Genomic DNA, 17,400 nt, shown 5'->3' on the forward strand with positions numbered 1-17,400 from the left:
AATTCTGGCGCCTGGCAGAACCTTGAAGCCGCAGGTGCGCCACCTGTTGGAACTGGGGTGAAGTGCACCAAAACTTCAGATTTTGTCAGAATTACGTGACCTGTGTGTTTTGAAAGCAATTGTTTTCTATAAGCTTCTGTCATCTCCGCAGAACATAAAGTTTCTGACTCGTGATTTCCAAAAGGCAGCCTGGATGAAATCCAATAATGAAAACTAGGCAGACATTAAACACTGAAGAAAGGAATTTATTGTACACAAAACTGGCAAAATAAAACATTTTCAGTTCAAGTCCGGGTTGTCTATTCCTGTCAATAAAACACATTAAACAACTATAAAAAGAAAAGTGTTGCTTCACAAACTGTTTGTCTGATTAACTTTAACCCTGAGCACATCAGCAGAATTACCCACACTTTATAACAGCAAAACAATAACAGGATGAACTGAGCAAAAAATCTTAATATGCAAACTGATGAAAAAAACCTAATATTGAAAAGCATTTAAATGTGGTGTATAATATTCAGATAAAAACCTGACCTTTCTGTTTGGCTCGAACAGTCTGTGAGATCTAGTTTTGTTAATGCTGACATGCCTGTAACAGTAACTGCACTGCTGTTGTAGGACTCCAAACTTTTTTGGTTTTGTTTATTTGTTTAAGCTACAAATCAATTGATAGATAACTTAGGGCTGTCCTAAAGTGGACCTTACTTTCTCTCACTTCTGGACAATCCAGTGGGCTAAAATTTACAAAGTAAACATGAATTTGATGAGACTTGAAAATGTGAATTGTAGCTCTTTTTCCAACAATCTTTCATATAACCAAAGATTTCTGCGGTCAGTCTCTTCCTGCTGGCCTGATGCAGGTTGAAGAAACAGACACAGGCTTCACATTTCAACCTGAAAGCGGTGTCCTTGTTTTTATATATTCTATGATAAAAGAATATAATAGATCATATTGACTGTATAAAATCAAGGCCGATATATCAATTTCTCAAAAAAATTCTATCATGCTGTCTTTGCACTATTTTGCATTAAATTTGGGATTTAAATAATATTTTCAACACTCAGACAGTCGAAGCGGTCTCCAGGGTGAAACAATCGCACAAGTGCTGCTGATTTGCTGAGGAAAAATAGCCATGATAAACCAATCACATGACCAATTTAAGATGACATAGCAACAACCCAAGACAACCCTGAGTCTTCACTTTTGTGTTAAAAGTGTATGTTGTGTTGATAGGCCACGTAAAACTAGAGTCATGATAAAAAAAATATATGTAATGTTTTTTCCTGAATCGTTGTTTATGTTTACTGAGGGAAGAAACAGTAAAAACTGCATTTTCTAAGGCAAACACTCAAAAGCACAAAAATGATAAAAAAACAAGAAACAAAACCATCCTTTCCTATTGGTGTTCTGTAAACAGTTTGAAATAGTTATCAGGTCTTTAAGTTTGACGTCATTAACCGTTTCTGGGTCCCACAGTCAAACGATCACTGTGGCATCACTGAGAGTTACAAACTGTCTAAATTCTTTCATCTTTAATAAGATGATCAGTTTTCTGCTCTACCAGGTGTAACAATTAAGTTTAACTTCCAGGCATCCATGAAAACAGAATTTATTAAATTCAACAGAGTTAGAAGTTAGCAGGAAGTTAGCTCGCTAGCTTCCACTTAAACATAATATGCCATGTCCAGCTCTGCTATCATAACCTTAAAGCCATGCTGTATAACTGACATCACAGAGTCTTGGTCTCAGTAACCAGCTGCTTCACCATTTTTCCTTTTATCAGACCATGCAGAGATACAGTTGCCCGCTTTTTCCACAGCGTTAACTGTGTTGTAGAATTTTGCTACTTTATGTCCCAGAGCTTCAAGACCATCAACTACATCCTGCAGAGCAAAGAGGAGAGAGACTCAGATGGAACAAAACCTGTAGAACTTATTAATTTATCATTTAAATACACTGAATAAATTACCTTTTCAAGCTTGGATTCAAGTGTTACTTCACTTTGAGAGTCTACAAGAACAACCAGAGTATCAATTGCCTCCTTAAGACTCTTTCCAAACCAAAGGTGGTTCATGAGCGCCTTGGAGAGAAAAAATAAATCTATGAGGTGAGAATGTGATGATTACAGGATAAATTAGGGTGAAGAATCCTCTTACTGTGATGCAACCTTTAACAGCAAAGACGGGCATCGGTCCACATGAATTTATTTTATTTAATATGTAACGGCACCTTTGTGTGTACCATGCATACGTACCGAGGCCACAGCCAGTGGAATCATTTCAGAACCAGACCCTCCAATCACCAGCGTCTTCAACGGAGACTTCAGCACAGAAGGGGCCATATTGGAGGGAGGCCGCTCGCCTGAGAAATACAACAAAGACCTTGAACGGCAAAACTAGAAAGCAGAAATCAGTCTGTACACACATATTTGAGCATAAATCATTCATACAAATGTTTCATACACAAATCAGTGACTGTATTTTCTTGCAGTATTTTCATACCTGGATTGCGGGGGCAGTGGAGCCTATCCTAGCTATCATAGGGTGAGAGGCAGGTTAAACCCTGGTCAGGTCGCTAGCCTGATGCAGAGCTAACACAGAGAGACACTCAACCATTCACATTCACAACTATGGGCAATTTAGAATCACCAATTAGCCTAACCCTACTAACTGCATGTCTTTGGACTGTGGGAGGAAGCCAGAGTACTCAGAGAGAACTCACACAAACATGGGGAGAACATGCAAGCTCCCCACAGGAGGTGGGATCGAACTCAGGGCCTTCTTGCTATAAGGCAACATCGCGCCACCGTGCTGCCCTATCTATATACAGTATAAATGAATATAAATATCCATATACTGTTAAATCACAACAGCACATTTATATTATAAGGTTAACCCACTTCAGTAGAGACAAAACTGAACAATAAGACGAGCCCCTTGTGAGCAGGTACTTAATGACAGTGTGAAGGAAAAACTCACTTTTAACAGCAAGAAACCTCCAACAGCACCAGGCTCACAGAGGGGCAGTCATCTGCTGTGACCAGCTGAAGAGTGAGGTGAGGAAGACAGGACAGATTTAGAGAGCTCGTGTAATTTGTGTTTATAGAAGTTCACTCAGAGCTCAACTGTGCCTGTTTTTGAACATTCAAAACATTTCAGTAGGCTATGGCATTAAATGGAAAATGGCATTTTAATCCAAATTTACATGATGTGCTTCAGTTTGGCAGTTTTGTTGATTGTTTTCATCAATTGTCAGATGACAAGGTGTCACAATGAATTATGAAATGCAATTTTCTGCGCTCATTTCCTCAATGGTGCTTTTGTTTGGTACTCTTAGATTAATAATTCATGGTGTGCAGTTTCCTGAGGTGTTGTTGTTTTTCTTTCAAATTTCTTATATTTGCCCCCCAACATGCTAACATGTGCAAACATGCATATTTATAAAGTATATGTTATATTAACCAGCGGTGCCCAACCCCCGGGCCTCGGACCGGTCCGTGAGTCGTTTGGTACCGGGCCGCGAGAGTTGAGGCTCAGGTGTGAAATGTATAGTTTTCAGGGTTTTTATCGGTTTTCAGCGTTATTTTGTTATTGTTTTTACCGTTAACTCGGTTTTCCTTGGTCTTTTCACGTGTGTTATGAATAAATCTTCTTTTTTTCGGTACCGGTACTAGTTTTATTTTGTTGTATTTATCCGCGACACCTTAAAGGCCGGTCCATGAAAATATTGTCGGGCATAAACCGGTTCGTGGCGCAAAAAAGGTTGGAGACCGCTGATATTAACCATGCTAAACACGTTAGTTGAAGTAAAGATGAAGATGAAGTACAACTGCGAATTAGCACTATACAAATCAGAACTGAGGTCCAGAATATTTGTTAATAAATATTAAATTCAGAAGGAATCCTGCTGATCCCTTACCATGAAAGATGTTATGAGCTCGACCACAAAAGTCATTTAGATGGTTGTTGAGGATGATTCCAGTGCTTGAAGAGAGGACATTGGACCCAAATCTGTAAAGAGTAAACATTAAATGAACTAGGTCTAAACCCTGTGACACTGTGTTGTGGAAAAGTCAGCTGGTTTCTAACAGTGAAACAGAATGATGCAGGTACTGACTCATCATTGATGCTGCTGGTGACAGACACAGCAGATCCATCTTCAGCCAGCACAGATACATGTGTGGTGCCGATGCTGTCCAGATATGAGTTTTTGCCGTAATACTGGGGATCGTGAGTCTTGTCGCTGCTGATCAAGCTCCGTATGTGGTTGGCAAAGCTATCCTCTGTCAAATTCTTTGCCATCTGTGTGAAATACAGAGAATTAAGACCCATAATTAAATAAGCACATTACAGAAAATACATTGATATCAAGAAAATTAACAATTTACAGCCAAATATTAACAGAATTTTGATCATTGATGCATCACTGACGCTGCTGGTGACAGACACAGTAGAAGCATCTTCAACCAGCGACTTGCAAAGTCGCAAGCTCACCCCAGCAAATTAACCCAAAGTCCGACTGTGCAATGCTCAGAGATATTACAAAAAACTTCAGACCTCAACTCATTATCAATGTGCATAAACCGACTGTGGTGGGATGTGGTTTGTGGATGAGCTGCAGGCGGGGTGGAGCACAGGGTTCAGGCAGAGCAGAGGCTGATGTGGTGTTGCTACATTTACTCGTTTAGTCACTTAAATATAATCATACTATATGCAACAAAGCAGGTGCAAATCTGTAGGATTTTCAGATACTTACTTTATCCGAGCTGAAGTTTGGATCTCTGATATGTTTCTTTAATCCATTGGCAAATTTTAAAGCTTCAATATAACGGTGATAAAACAAAATCTTTTCATCAGTCATGTTAGGTTCTGATTCCATTTTGTATCCTGAAAATATAAATAATTGTTTGTTTTTTATTTAAAACATCCATTTCTTAGTGTATCACATTTGTAAAGATTGATAAGGATCATCTCCACATGCTAGAAGCAACAATCAGGAACCTTTCATGGTGTTGAGGATGAAGCTGAGGATGGCTCCTCCTGAAGGAGGCGGAGGGAAGTACATCCGGTAATCTCCCAGAGAAATATTCCACGCATCAGTCACATTAGCTTGATACGATGCCAAGTCCTCCAGTGTGAGTGTTCCTCCTGAGCAAAAACATTAAAACAAATGATTTTGTTGAGCAAAAATGAACACAACGCATTTCATAATCAAGACTTTGAATGGATCCAGACAGATCAGAGTGTAGCACACAGTGATCATGGTAGATTTTTACAGAACGAATCGATTTGTTAATTTGTAATTAGATCATTGTGCCTGGCAAACAGAAAATGTTCAGAAAAGAGAGCAGGATGAATCCCGTCTGATAATACCTGCTTTCTGTATGTCACTGATTAAATTCTTTGCTATTGTTCCGTTGTAAAACACATCTGGTCCCTCGTTTGCGATCGTCTCCAAAGTGTCAGCCAGTTTCTCAAATTTCACAGTATCCCCGGTCTTAAGCAGGTTCCCATTTTTATCTAAATATAACTCCCTAAAACACAAAGACAGTGAAATAATAATGATTGCATTTATATAGCACTTTTCGGGGCCCTCAAAGCGCTTTACAACACCACTATTCATTCACTCTCACATTCACACACTGGTGATGGCAGCTACATTGTAGCCACAGCCGCCCTGGGGCAGACTGACAGAGGCGAGGCTGCCGGACACTGGCGCCATCGGCCCCTCTGGCCAACACCAGTAGGCGACGGGTGAAGTGTCTTACCCAAGGACACAACGACCGAGACTGTCCGAGCTGGGGCTCGAACCGGCAACCTTCCGGTTACAAGACGAACTGCCAACTCTTTGAGCCACGATCGCCTAAAACATTCATTTGTATTTTTGAAATCACATTGTTGGTGTATTTCATACCGTAGTGACGTGTTGCCAATGCGTGGGATGTGTTGACCTTGGTAGTGAGGAATAGGGAATCCTCCTCTGGCTAATTTGATGGTCGGCTGAAAGAGGTCGGCCCACGGCAACTTCCCATAAAGCCGGTGTGCCGCTTCATAACCTCGAATTTCCCCAGGAACCCCAATCCATCTGCTATCTGGTTAGATAGATAATGGGTAGTCAGGGCTGGAAAGTCACACATACATTTACTCGTGTTTTGAGTAAACTGTAAGGTCCTGACCTTTAATGGTCTGAGATGACATTTGTTATAATTTGGTGCTTTGTAAATAATCTATTCTATTCTGCTCCATTTCAGAGGGAAACACTGTAATTTTTAAATGTGTGTCTGTTTGTAACTGATTGTGTTAGAGATAACATTTTGCATCCTACACTTACTTTTAGTTTATTTCACTACATTTACATATTTACACTATTTCTGGCTTAAAGAAGCATTTAGCATCTTATACTTACTTTTCTTACTGTTTATGCAGCCTGTGTGCAGGAGTGTAGCACAGAACTCTGGACCCTATAAATAAATGGTGTCTGGAGCCCCCTTTCTTTTCTTGATCCATTTACCTCACACATATTTTAATTTTTATTTTCTTTATTTATTTATTTTATGTCCGCCACAAGTGAACTGCTATAATAAATACTCCTCGTATTGCTGTCCATCCCATAGGTCAAAGTCAACACACTATAGACAATCAGGAAGTAATGCAGGAAGGTCTTTTGTACTCTGCTGACAGCAACATAAGGGACAGGGACATGTGCATCCACAGCAGCCTGTGTCTCTGGCCTCACAAGATCTCACAAGATTTCCAGCTTAATCTCCATAGACAGATAATCTGCCACAGAACGAGTGAAGATTAGCCAAATTAGAAACAATGACTGATAAAGATGGACTTGTGAGGAAAGTTAAGATTTGTCCTGGGGACCAGAAAATGGGAAAGATGGACAGCATCCTGGCAAGCTGTCTACACAAATCAGAAAGTTCCCCAACCAGAAGTCCTGGATCAACGGTCAGGTACGACACATGCTGCGTACTCGCTCTCTTGCATTCAGATCAGGCAATGAGATGGAGTACAAAGCTGTGAAGTACACACTGAGGAAAGCCATTACAGCAGCTAAGAGGCAGTACTTCTATTCTTCTGCTGACCCCAGGCGGATGTGGCAAGGCACATCACAGAATATAGGGCCACCACCAACACCATCAGCTCCACAGGTGGTCTGCTGGAGGATCTCAACCCGCTTTACACCTGCTTTGAGACCCCCCAGACCTCCCAGATCCTCCACACCTCCCATATCTCCCAGAACCTCTAGACCTCCAAGACCTTCCAGAACCCCCAGATTACCCGACCCTCTCCCCCGCCAGCGGTCTCAATAGACCAAGTGCACAAGGTCCTGAGGAAGATCAACCACCGCAAGGCAACAGGACCAGACAACATCCCTGGACGGGCCCTTAGAGCATGTGCTAACGAGCTGGCTGATGTTCTCACCTCCATCTTTAACCTTTCCCTCAGTCGGAGCATAGTTCCCACATGCTTCAAGACGACAACTATCATCCATCTCCCCAAGAAAAGCCCAGCCACCTGCCTAAATGACTACAGACCAGTTGCACTCACTCCAATCATTGCAAAGTGTTTTGAGAGAGTGGTGCTGGCCTACATTAAATGGTAAATGACCTGTATTTGTATAGCGCTTTTCTAGTCCCTAAGGACCCCAAAGCGCTTTACACAACCAGTCATCCACCCATTCACACACTGGTGATGGCAGCTACATTGTAGCCACAGCCACCCTGGGGCGCACTGACAGAGGCGAGGCTGCCGGACACTGGCGCCACCGGGCCCTCTGACCACCACCAGTAGGGTGAAGTGTCTTGCCCAAGGACACATTAAGAGCAATATTCCAGACACTCTGGACCCCCTGCAGTATGCCTACCGGCCAACAGGTCCACGTCAGACGCCATCGCTGCTGCCCTTCACTATTCACTCTCCCACCTGGAAAATAATGACTCCTACATCAGGGTACTCTTTGCTGACTATAGCTCCGCCTTCAACACAGTCATCCCTCACAAACTCATCCACAAACTGTCTACACTCGGCCTGCACCCCACCCTCTGTGACTGGCTACAGGACTTTTTCACTGGCAGGCCTCTGTCAGGATCGGCAACAGGACTTCAGTCAGCATTACCACAAACACTGGCGTCCCACAAGTTTGCGTCCTCAGCCCCACCCTCTACACCCTGTACACCCACGACTGTGTCGCCTCCAACAAAGACAACATCATTTTGAAGTTCACAGATGACACTGCAGTGATCGGTCGCATCACTGGAGGGGACGAAGCGGCTTATAGGAGAGAGGTGGCCGCTCTGGTGTCATGGTGTGAGGACAACAACCTCACCCTCAACACTGATAAAACAAAGCAGATGAGCAGCTTTAGGTACCTGGGCATTCACATCAGTGAAGACCTCACCTGGACACTGAACACCACACAGCTGGTCAAGAAGCCTCCTGAGGAGGCTGAGGAAATTTGGGATGTTAGCCAAGATCCTCAGCAGCTTCTATAGCTGCACCGTGGAGAGCACACTGACCAGCTGCATCACTGCATGGTACGGCAGCACTACTGCTATGGACCACAAGCGCCTGCAGAGAGTGATAACAACTGCGGAGAAGATCACCAGGACCCCGCTGCCCTCTCTGCAGAGCATCTACCATCGCAGAGTCCAGAGGAGAGCTGCCTCCATCCTTAGAGACCCCACACACCCTCAACATGGACTGTTCACACTTCTGCCCTCGAGACGAAGGTTTAGGAGTGTGAAATCCAGAACATCTCGACTCACTAACTCCTTCTTCCACTGCTGTCGGACACCTGAACAGCTGACCTACCTCAACTGCAATTTGCATATAAGGACAATTTGCACACTAAGTTAATTTTGCACATAGAAATGCTATTCCTTCTGTACACATGAAAATAAACACTTTCTTGAATCTTTGAATCCAAAAATTTGTAGTATTGCACAGACTAAATTCTAAAGTATGTAAAGAGCTGTGTGGTTACAGGTTATTTTGAGTTTAGAAATCATTAATTTTATATTTCTCTTTGTTGTTAAAACACACACACATAATTTGGTGGAAATGTAAAATAATAGGACACTTGAGGACACTATTGAGGCCGTGCCACAGTCAACTTTCATTGTGCTCTGGGCTGCAATTGCTTATTAACCCTTTTTTTGTCTTTTAACAAATGTATTTAATAAAGGCATTTTAATACTGGAACCAATTTGCCTCAGCAATGTCTCTTCAAGCCTATGTAATTCTTTTGTTTAGTCTGAAAACACACTCTCTTTATATTTCCTAGGGTTGAAATTCCCCTAGGTGGCGCTGTTGCATTTTAATCATAACACCCCCTGACCACCTCGCCACAACAGTAAGCATGTACTTAGTTTTTCATGGTTCAGTGTGCCATCCACAAATTTAAATTCTCTATCATGCAAAAAATAAAGTCATACATGAACATGATCCAGAAATGCAGCTGTCTTCTCTGGGCTAAAGCTCACTTAAAAAGGACTGAGGCAAAGTGGAGAACTGTTCTAATGTCTGACAAATCTGTTTGTTTGTTTGTTTGTTTGTTTGTTTGTTTGTTTGTTTGTTTGTTTGTTTGTTTGTTTGTTTGTTTGTTTGTTTGTTAGAAAATGTGGATCCTGCATCCTCTGGGCTAAACAGTAAAGGGCTTTAACAAGTGCTGCTGTTTTTGCAGCTTGTTATCACCACTCAATTCAAAACATTTGAAGGTGATTACATTACTGCCTATGGAATTGGCTGCTTGCACATCTGGCAATGCACCATCAGTGCTGAAAGGTGTACACAGGTCTTAGAACAACTTACGCTCCCATCGAGTTGACATCAGCAAGACCGCGCATACTGTATCTATTACAATAGCATGGTTTCACAGTAGAAGTACCTGGGTGTTAAAATGACCTGCCTGCAGTTCAAACCTTTGACCAAGAAAAAAAAAACACATCGGATGCACCATGAAATGAAAGATATGACAAAAAGGACCCAGGACTTTCTTTGTGTCCAGTCCGTCTCTGTCTCATCTGAGGGTCCTGTCTTTAGTGTTTTGTTCTTTTGTCCAACTGTTTTGTCCCAGTTTGTCCCACTTTCATAAACAGGAAACTCAAGCCTGCTTTAATGTTAGCTTATAACCAGCTGTTGTTGTTTAGCTGGTTTTTCATTGACTGCCTGGAGTTGGAAGCGCTCCATGTCTAATCTGCTTACAGTAATTAAATAATAATGGTTATGCATTCCTTAGTGTGTTAGAGCCCTGACTTTATTTCAGGAGATGAGGTTAGAGGTGAGGAGGCGGATACCTGTCATGCTGTCTCTTTCCTTCACTTCTTTGGTGACAAGAGCCCTATCCCAGATGATAAAAAGTAGGTATGATCCTTCACATCTTGAGTTTGTCTTACAGACTAAGGTGCAGAATGTAAAAAATACCTCTGCAAATAACTGGCTACACCTTTAGAACTTTTGTGTTACATCTTGTGCATAATTTGGAGAAAGACTTGTTAAGACCAGTCTGGAAAAAGACCCGTTAAGACCTGTTTGGAGAAAGAAACTACTTCAATCTCTCTGGTTGCTTCTGAAACTAAGGAGCATGTGTTTCATGGTTTTAATTTATGCTAGATTATTCTGATAGTGTCATATACGACACCGACTCATTGTCTTGAATAACTGCCGACAGCCAAACCCTCTGTACACTGTAAAAACTGTGATTGGGGTTAATTAGAATCTAATAGGAGAGTAATAGTAATTATTACTCAGTAAAAACGTGTATGAGTAGTTTTAATCAAATCTAAGCAAAATTCAACAATTTTGAGATGTTCAGTTATTTAAATTTACACAGTTTTGTTTGGGGTAAATTCAGCAATGGTTTGTTGAGTAGATTTAAAAAAAATGTTTGAGTACTAAAAAAATTTAAGAAATCTAATAGATTTAACTGATGAAAGCATTTTCATTTTAATCATTGTACACTTCCGCCCATAATCCTTTGTGCCACGTGCAGGACACACGCGCTTCATGAGTGGACGTCTCCATTTTGTCAGAGGTAAGACTTCTTAATTTGTTCAAATATAAGACACGGTTTAAACAATAACGTATATCGGTTTTGAGTAAAGGTTTTAAACAGTATGATACGTCGAAATTTTATTAATAATCATCACTGTAATGATAGTATCGTATTTTTACACAAATGGCAGTTAGTGGACTGCTAGCACAAGGTCACTTTCCAAGCCTTCACGACTGTGTTACTGAACAGCTTTAACTAACCACATGTTTTACCGTATTAAAAAATATCAACGGTATATTCCGATGAGTTTTAACGTCTTTCATCCACGTTTAAAAGTTCATGAAAAGGTTTTGCGGTCAGTTGTGAGTGATTTTGTCAGCCACAGTCAGTTTTTCGAACTCCAGTTTCCAATAATGGCGGCCGCTACTAAGTTTTAAAATTACTCTTAGTAATCTTTCTGGGTCACAAAATAAACTTTTAACATATTTTCAGGCGCGAAAGTAGCTGTGTAAACATCAAATATCTGCTCGGTTTATCAAGATATCGCATGTTTGCAAAAGTGCTTCGACGTTTTCGGAGCATCTGCTACCCACCAGCTCGATAGCAAGCCGGGAGCTCGAGGGTCACTGAAGCCGCTGAGAACGGCACAACTCCCGGCACATCATTTTCAGATCACCGCGGGGTTTCGCTACTCAGTTTAAACGTAATGTATAAGTCACTTAGACAACCTAAAAATGTTATTGTTTGTTTTTTTTCAGTGTTTTATTTGTTCGTGAGTAAATCGGTTTGGCTGAGATTAAAGTTATTAGATTAGATTAGATAAAATAAAACTTTATTAATCCCCCGGGTGGGTTCCTCCTTGGTTTTTACACAGCTGACTAAACGTCAAAAATGATAATGTTGCTTTCCTTTCAGGTAATGGAAGATCCCTCAACTTAAATTCACCTGATCAGCATGGGATTGAAGTTGCAGGCTATCATAGCCAAGGTATTTTCCACAGACATTTCAGCTTGGAATTTTATTTAAAGAATTTTTTTGTCAAATTTCATTTGCATGGTGCACAGCTCCACTAATTTGTTTGCATGTTTTTGTCAGTGCAAGAGGACGCCAGGACGTCACTGATATAATTAACAACACAATTATGGGTTTCATGTTTTAATTGTATTTTAAATACATGTCTATTCTTAGTAAAAAAAACAAACAAAAAACAAACAAAAAAACACAAGTACAGGTATTGCTGGGTTTTTGTTTTGTCCCAAGAAGGAAAAACCCTTTCTGACGAACATAAACTAAATTAGATAAAAAAACTAAATGACTAAATTAATGTAATTTACTAAAACGACACATTTAAAGATTGAACCTGTCAAGCATGTTGACAATACCTTTGTGTTGACTGTCAGCACCCAGGCATGTGCATTAACATCAGCTAATTATCGCACATAATGCTCCATGTGATGATAATTTGATATTTAACAGTTTTTTTTAATACTGCCAATTCTCACAGTTTTGTCTTAATAAATGGTCACTTATCTGATGGTAATTTTTGGAATTCTTGCTCATTTTCAGTCACCAAGCAATCCTAGCAATAACATAACCAGAAATCTGGTTATTCAGTGCTTGATGGTGTACCTTGGGGAGTCCATTGATCAACTGATCAAAGAGTACAGTGTAAGTGTTGAAGTAGAAACATTATTCTGTTTTTGTTATTCATATGTGTTTGTCAAGTTTCAAATAATTTGAGGCATTATCATGTTTTATTTGTCATTCAGCTACAGGATGTGTCCAGGAAATATTTCATGTGTGCAACTACAGTCAGAAAACCCATGTGTTTGTTGTTTCAGGATGCTGATGAGGATGGTGTGTCACAAGATCTTTCTGAACAGAGGATGAAAATCTACAAAATCAAGGCTGTTGGATCTGAGGAGGATGACATTGGCATTGTGCTGGAGGGTGTGAGAGTTATGCCTGCTCTGGGCAATTTTCCAAGAGCATGCGCAATGCTGGTTGGATTGACATATGCAGTCGATCTTGCCTATCCCAAAGAGCTAAAATACACCTTGGAAGTATTCCAGAAACTTTTCCTTGAACTGGATTGTGCTAAGCTCTCACCAAAAGTGAACAGCCTCAAGAACAAGTTATTGGCTTAAACGAGGACTCTGAAAGAATGAAAGGGAAATAAGCTCACTGAAAACCTTTGGTTTGTCTTTGTTAGATGCAGCTATCTTTTCAGTTTTTAAGTTAATTTCATCTTATTCATATCTTACCCAAATGACCTGCAATGTGTCAGGCTGTATTTGTGCTCTTCATTTTAATTTTGTTTTTTATTACCTACAAGTTTCTTAGGAATATTCTGTTTGAAAGGCAGCAAATTGGAGGAATCACTAGTGAAGCTTTTCTTTGTTTATAGTGTATGTTACTATAAAACATTGGTTTAAAACAACTTTAAAATTTAACAGAAGTGCAGTCCTGTAGCTGTAGAAATGTTACTTCCTCTTACATGTGTCTTAGATTTTCTCAGGTTAAACATCCAAATTGGGATAAAAGGTTGATTTACATTATTGATATTCCATGTACATGAGTGAAAAACCTTTGTTCTACAGTTATATTGAGTGATTCAATTTAACAAAAGATTGACAAACTAAAGTTTTTGTTTGTCAATCATAAATAAGTAACAGAGATAAAGGAAACGGTAAAGGATATTCAAATTTCAGGTTCATGTTGATATTACAGTCTAAAGATTAATTTCTTTTTTACAAAACTGGTTTACATTCACAGTTTATGTTGCTGTTGCTCTGTACACAAAGCTGTGTGATAAACTGTTTATGACACTAAAACAAATTTACAGCAGAGGAATGTATTTAGGAGATCAGGAGATTGTTGATGAGAATTCAGTGTATACGAGCAGAAAAATGTTATATTATAAATTACTGTGTTTTATTTTCCACAATAAAACAAATTACTGTTTTGATGTTTTCTTTGTGAAATTTATTAATTTTACTCAGAAAATAAGTAAAATTCATTTCATTTTCTCTTATTATTCAGTCATTATTTTTAAGGTTTATTTGGAAAATTATTGAATCCAATTTGAGTTTTACTGAAAAAACAAGAAGATTTCTTTGTAATGGATATTTTAGGAAGTTTTTACTAAACCTTTGCCAGATAGTTAGTAAATTCAAAGTAATTTTTCTCAGAGACTTATTTCATATCAATTATTTTTTTTGGTAAAGTTGGGCAATTTCAACCTTCAGTTTGAGATTTTGACCCTAAATCCAACACATATTTACAGTTTAATTCTATTAATATCTACTTTTGTTTTCTATTTGAATTTAATTAACATTTTCTCTACATTTTACATAAATCTTTTGAAATTAAAATCTACTTAATTATTTCAAGTGTCACTTTGTTGCCATAACTTTTTTAAGTAACCTCTAGTCACAGTTTTTACAGTGTAGTGGTTTGCTTTATCTCTTTTTTCTTTTCTTTTTTATTATCCCAGTTTCTCTTTCTTGAGGAATGAGGAATGAGGCTGTGTCATAAAGGTGAGTCCAAGAGCAGATTAGACTAAACCATTATAAATATTAGCATTATGGCAGAAAAACAACCCACCTTCCAGCCACTCCATGGTCCACTCTGTGGTTTTACGACACAACTTAAGCAGGTCAGAGTTCACATTTCTGGGGACAGTCTCTCTGGAGTTGATGATTTTCACTTTACCTTTGAAAAGATGACATATTATTATGTTAAACCCCAGCGGGGTTGAGCTAAGAGGAGCAAGGGTGTCTTGTTACCAGAGCTGTCCATCACAGTGAATATGACCCCGCCTCCGATGCCCGCGCACTGTGGGTTGATGATGGAGGTGCACAACAGCGCAGCAATGGCAGCATCTACTGCAGAGCCGCCTTTCTGAAGAATGTTCCTGAAACAGTTCAGAGAAATAGATCAGGCTGAAGTTCATGTCCCGCTCCCGGCTATTCGCGGGGATAAACCATTATTGCAGTCACTTTTAAAACAAAGTATCCAACTGCATAAAAGTACCACTGAGCATCTGGTTCCAGGAACTTAGAAAGAAAATGTTTGAAAGTGATGCAAGAATACTACGCTTGCGAGCATATGACACAGAAATCAGCCCTGTTAAAACTGATAGTAGGTTTAAATATTGGTGCAACTTTGGCATTTCCGCATATTGGAAAGCATCATCTGAAAAAGGCCTGGTTACCTTTCAACAAATGTCAGACAGTTAAAACCTGGAGAGGGGTTACTTCTTTAAATGTCTCCAATTAAGACCTCACTGTAATACAGATATTGTGTCCAAGGAGAGGGAATAAATCTATCTGAAGAAGATTGGTCAAGATTGGTTTTTGGTTTGATATATATATATATATATATATATCAAACCAAAAACCTTCCAGTTAGTAGGTGACCCGCTCTACCTGAGCTACAGCCACCCCCATCTCTTTAAACATTTCTTTTCATGTTTGCTTGAAATAAAATATCACTGTTGGTACTGCAGCTTACTGCAACCTAAGTATGCGTTTAAATTTAATGCTTAGGAGAGGCAAAGGGTGATATCCACATGTTGGACCATCTATTACGTGCTTTACCGTGATACTGGAATATTATTCCCCTCTATGTTGTCATTACAGACGATGTCAGTAACAATAGTAATTTGTCACTTAGGAACGAAACAGATCTTAGGTCCGGATCTTTGAAGTTAATGATGGGATCCGAGGCATGATATTTTTAATCTCTATACTGTACTGTCTGTTGACAATACACACCACATCTGTAAGAATCATAGTTTCTACGTAATACGGCTTTTTCTCCGTTTTGACCAATAAATCATTTAGTAGGGAAATGGCATGAAGATTTTATACAGATCACACCGAATTTTGACTTTTATTTAAAAAAAAAGGGGGGGGGGGGGGGGACATAACCGCACACTTCCATGATGAGACGCTGTCATGCAGTTTTCAAAGACGTTTTAGCGCTAAAGTTTGCATTTGGAACAGTGCATAATTTTATGTGTAATGCGAAAAACGAAAATGTGTCCGAAGTTTAAAATGTTACTCACCGTCCAATCTCTGAACAATTCCAGGAGTCTGCGGCCACAGCAGCTTTTGAGAAAGGGCAATTAGCACTGGTGTCCTTACACTCACTTCTACCCTTCCAATACCAATTATAACCAGCTAGTAGACCAGCTACTAGAGCACCTACAATTAGACCAACTACAAATAAGCCAACTGCTACTAATACGCGGAGAACTTTGGCCAGGCGTTTTCGTTTTGCTCTCGTTTTTGCGCTCTCAACGTCCTCGTCCTTAATGTCCTCGTTGGGGGGGCACATAGGAGACGTATTTGCCTCTTCCACGTGCTCGGTTGACTCAGGCATCGCTGCTTTCTTCTCTGCGTAACCGTCGGTAATTCACTTCCTCCGAAAGTTAACCGCTTGTTGATTTCCCAGACAGCACAGCGATGTATTGCGCACATATATCCGCTGTGTGGGTACTGATAGGCACAACGCAACGGAGACGTGTGTTTGTGGTAAGCAGAGGTAGCTGCTCCCGGTGTGTAGGACGTTTTGTCAGAACACCGGTAGCCCTGATGTTTTTTGCTCATCTCTGCAAGACACTGGGTGGACTTTTCTTACCTCAGCCTTTTCCTCCATGTGCTTGATCCCACCGGGGATAGTGTGCACGTCGTTGTCCCACTGCAAATGGATCGAATAACATCGACGGCTCTTATCGCTGCTTTATCGACCTCCTACTGTTCGCTGTTCATGAGCCACGCACTGGTCTTCCTCACCCAAACCATAAATACTTTGCATCAAGATTGTGACTTTTAGTCTCTCAGTGATGTTGGTTCACTGACCAGAGTGGGTGGTGAAGTGGTAAATTATGATCTTCAGTTGGACTAATATTAAGTGCAGCTGAATGTTCGGGTATCTGTCAGCACTGCTCAAATATGAAGAAATATATTTGGTCTAAAACTGAAATAAAAATTCAAGTGCGAAAATGCAGTTAACTGCAATTTAAAACTAAACTTGAGGTTAAATAAAAACTGAAACAATATTTTGTATTTAAATTGAAACCTATGTGAACTGTATTTAGCTTAAATGTACTTTGTTAGCTTCAGATTTGGACAAATTTGTCAACACAACCATCATCAGTAGCGGTTTTAGATACGGGCGGTTGCCCGGGGCGGCATCGTGGTGGGGAGCGGCATCACGGGCATCGGCAAAAAAAAAAAAAAATGCTCGTACTCATGCTGCCCCGGCGTCATGCCAGCGCATACTGGGAATGGTACAGGCACCGATCGGTTTTCTATCACCCATTTGCTGGGAGTAAGGGCGCCCTCCGTTTGCGAGGTGCGCCTGCTGCTTGCGGCACAGGGAGGAGAGGG

The 17,400-nt window shown here is 40.2% G+C and overlaps 1 protein-coding gene across 2 annotated transcripts; it reads right to left on the minus strand.

Annotated features, from left to right (window-relative positions):
- Window positions 1-229: 229 nt before the first annotated feature.
- LOC146656584 (glutathione hydrolase 5 proenzyme-like) lies at window positions 230-16,819 on the minus strand. Of its 2 annotated transcripts, none has more exons than XM_085424348.1 (12): window positions 16,074-16,819; window positions 14,791-14,918; window positions 14,609-14,716; window positions 5,915-6,092; window positions 5,374-5,534; window positions 5,002-5,148; window positions 4,757-4,887; window positions 4,118-4,302; window positions 3,920-4,011; window positions 2,256-2,362; window positions 1,971-2,081; window positions 230-1,884 (listed from the first exon to the last, which is right to left on the minus strand). In XM_085424348.1, the coding sequence occupies exons 1-12, from the start codon at window positions 16,388-16,390 to the stop codon at window positions 1,747-1,749; spliced, it is 1,803 nt and encodes a 600-aa protein (XP_085280474.1). In that variant the 5' UTR covers window positions 16,391-16,819; the 3' UTR covers window positions 230-1,746. The 2 variants fall into 2 exon arrangements, with proteins under 2 accessions (XP_085280474.1, XP_085280476.1); XM_085424350.1 differs by having other exon boundaries at window positions 16,649-16,816.
- Window positions 16,820-17,400: the final 581 nt, after the last annotated feature.

The sequence above is a fragment of the Rhamphochromis longiceps genome, linkage group LG12 (assembly GCF_057381845.1).
Source record: "Rhamphochromis longiceps isolate RC_006_pf linkage group LG12, R_longiceps_female_GT1.1, whole genome shotgun sequence".
Taxonomy (NCBI): Eukaryota; Metazoa; Chordata; class Actinopteri; order Cichliformes; family Cichlidae; genus Rhamphochromis; species Rhamphochromis longiceps.

Excerpts from the sequence above, each read along its gene's own strand:
- LOC146656584 (XM_085424348.1), bottom strand. The coding sequence starts at position 16,390 with ATGCCTGAGTCAACCGAGCACGTGGAAGAGGCAAATACGTCTCCTATG. Across the intron at positions 4,303-4,756 it reads CAAACTTCAGCTCGGATAAA|ATGGCAAAGAATTTGACAGA; the intron begins GTAAGTATCTGA and ends TATTTCACACAG. Across the intron at positions 2,082-2,255 it reads TTCCACTGGCTGTGGCCTCG|GCGCTCATGAACCACCTTTG; the intron begins GTACGTATGCAT and ends TTTCTCTCCAAG.